This window comes from Passer montanus, unplaced genomic scaffold (genome assembly GCF_014805655.1).
Source record: "Passer montanus isolate IOZ18808 unplaced genomic scaffold, ASM1480565v1 scaffold931, whole genome shotgun sequence".
Taxonomy (NCBI): domain Eukaryota; kingdom Metazoa; phylum Chordata; class Aves; order Passeriformes; family Passeridae; genus Passer; species Passer montanus.
In genome coordinates, this window is record NW_024374713.1 from 6,501 (window position 1) to 8,575 (window position 2,075).

At 66.1% G+C, this 2,075-nt stretch overlaps 1 protein-coding gene across 1 annotated transcript; it reads left to right on the top strand.

The window, feature by feature from the left end:
- Positions 1-433: 433 nt before the first annotated feature.
- On the top strand, positions 434-1,988 carry LOC120495968 (mannosyl-oligosaccharide glucosidase-like; the record flags this gene model as incomplete). Its single annotated transcript, XM_039695971.1, has 4 exons — positions 434-529; positions 897-1,135; positions 1,217-1,514; positions 1,875-1,988. Coding segments are annotated over exons 1-4 (747 nt in total), but the record flags the coding sequence as incomplete, so codon positions are not given.
- Positions 1,989-2,075: the final 87 nt, after the last annotated feature.

The following is a 2,075-nucleotide window of genomic DNA, read 5'->3' on the forward strand; positions in this document are numbered from 1 at the left end:
CACCAGGAGCCACCCGGCGGTGCCACGCGGAGGTGCCACGGGGCGGGTGCCAGCCCGAGGTGCCAGCCGAGGTGCGCGGTGTCCCCTCAGAGCCGCACGTACCTGGGCATGTCCACGCTGCGGGAGCTGATCTCCTCAAGTAGGTAGCGCGGGGGAGGTGACACGGGGCAGGTGCCACCAGGAGACACCTGGAGGAGACACAAAGGTGCCACCAGGAGATGACACGGGGGAGGTGACACGGGGCAGGTGCCACCAGGAGACACCTGGAGGAGACACAAAGGTGCCACCAGGAGATGACACGGGGGAGGTGACACGGGGCAGGTGCCACCAGGAGACACCCGGCGGTGCCACGCGGAGGCGCCGCGGGGCGGGTGCCACCCCGAGGTGCCAGCCGAGGTGCGCGGTGTCCCCTCAGAGCCGCACGTACCTGGGCATGTCCACGCTGCGGGAGCTGATCTTCAGGCGCCCGTCGCGGCAGTTCCAGTACCTGCACGTGCTGCTGGACCTCAGCTCCCACGAGAAGGACAAGGTGGGGACAGCGGGGGTCCTGAGGGGAATTTGGGAGAATTTGGGGAGGTTTGGGGGGATCCCAAGGAGGTTTGAGGGGATTTTGGGGAGGTTTGAAGGAGGTTTGGGGAAATTAGGGAGGTTTGAGGGGATTTTGGGGAGGTTTGAAGGAGGTTTGGGGGAATTGGGGAGGTTTTGAGGGGATTTTGGGGAGGTTTGAAGGAGGTTTGGGGGAATTGGGGAGGTTTTGAGGGGATTTTGGGGAGGTTTGAAGGAGGTTTGGGGGAATTGGGGAGGTTTTGAGGGGATTTTGGGGAGGTTTGAAGGAGGTTTGGGGGAATTGGGGAGGTTTTGAGGGGATTTTGGGGAGGTTTGGGGGGGGTCCCAAGGAGGTTTGGGGGGATTCTGGGGGAATTTGTCATCCTCCTCTTCCATCTCTGCAGGGCGAGGGCCCGGCCCCGCTCCTGTCCCTCTTCTTCTACGTGGCCACGGACGGGCAGGGCACGCTGCGGCCGGTGCTGGAGAACGGCACGCGGCTGGCGGCCGTGGCGGGCACGGCGCAGGAGCTCGGCGACTTCACCCTCACCTTCCTGCCCCCCACGGGCGAGGGCGGGCCCAAGTACGCCAGGTGAGTGTCTGGGCCGCAGCCCCCAAACCCACCGTGTCCCCACCGCGTCCCCATCGCTGACTCTGTTGTCCTCCCCCTCAGTTACAACTTCCTGGCCGCGGCACTGCCGGGGCTGCACCGCCTCACCGACCTGGTGCGGCACAGCCTCCGCGAGAGCTCCGTGTTCTCCCCGCCGGGCCGGCCCCGCCGCCGCTTCTTCGGGGTGTCCAGCGCTGGGGGGCTGCCCGGGGAGCCCCCGCGGGGGCAGCTGCTGCTGCACCAGGTGACGCTGGAGCCGCCGGCGGCGCTGGAGGTGACGCTGGAGTCGGGCAGCGCGAGACACATGGATGTTACATGGGGGAGGTGCCACCAGGAGACATCTGGAGGTGACGCGGGGGAGGTGACACCTGGAGATGACACACGGAGGTGACACAAGGAGAGACACGGAGGTGACATGGCAGAGGCGTCACCATGAGACACCTGGAGGTGACACGGGGGAGGTGACACCAGGAGATGACACACGGAGGTGCCATGGGGGAGGTGACATGGGGGAGATGACCTGAGGTGACACCAGGAGGTGACACGGGGCAGGTGCCACCAGGAGACACCTGGAGGAGACACAAAGGTGCCACCAGGAGATGACACGGGGGAGGTGACACGGGGCAGGTGCCACCAGGAGACACCCGGCGGTGCCACGCGGAGGTGCCACGGGGCGGGTGCCAGCCCGAGGTGCCAGCCGAGGTGCGCGGTGTCCCCTCAGAGCCGCACGTACCTGGGCATGTCCACGCTGCGGGAGCTGATCTTCAGGCGCCCGTCGCGGCAGTTCCAGTACCTGCACGTGCTGCTGGACCTCAGCTCCCACGAGAAGGACAAGGTGGGGACAGCGGGGGTCCTGAGGGGAATTTGGGAGAATTTGGGGAGGTTTGGGGGGATCCCAAGGAGGTTTGAGGGGATTTTGGGG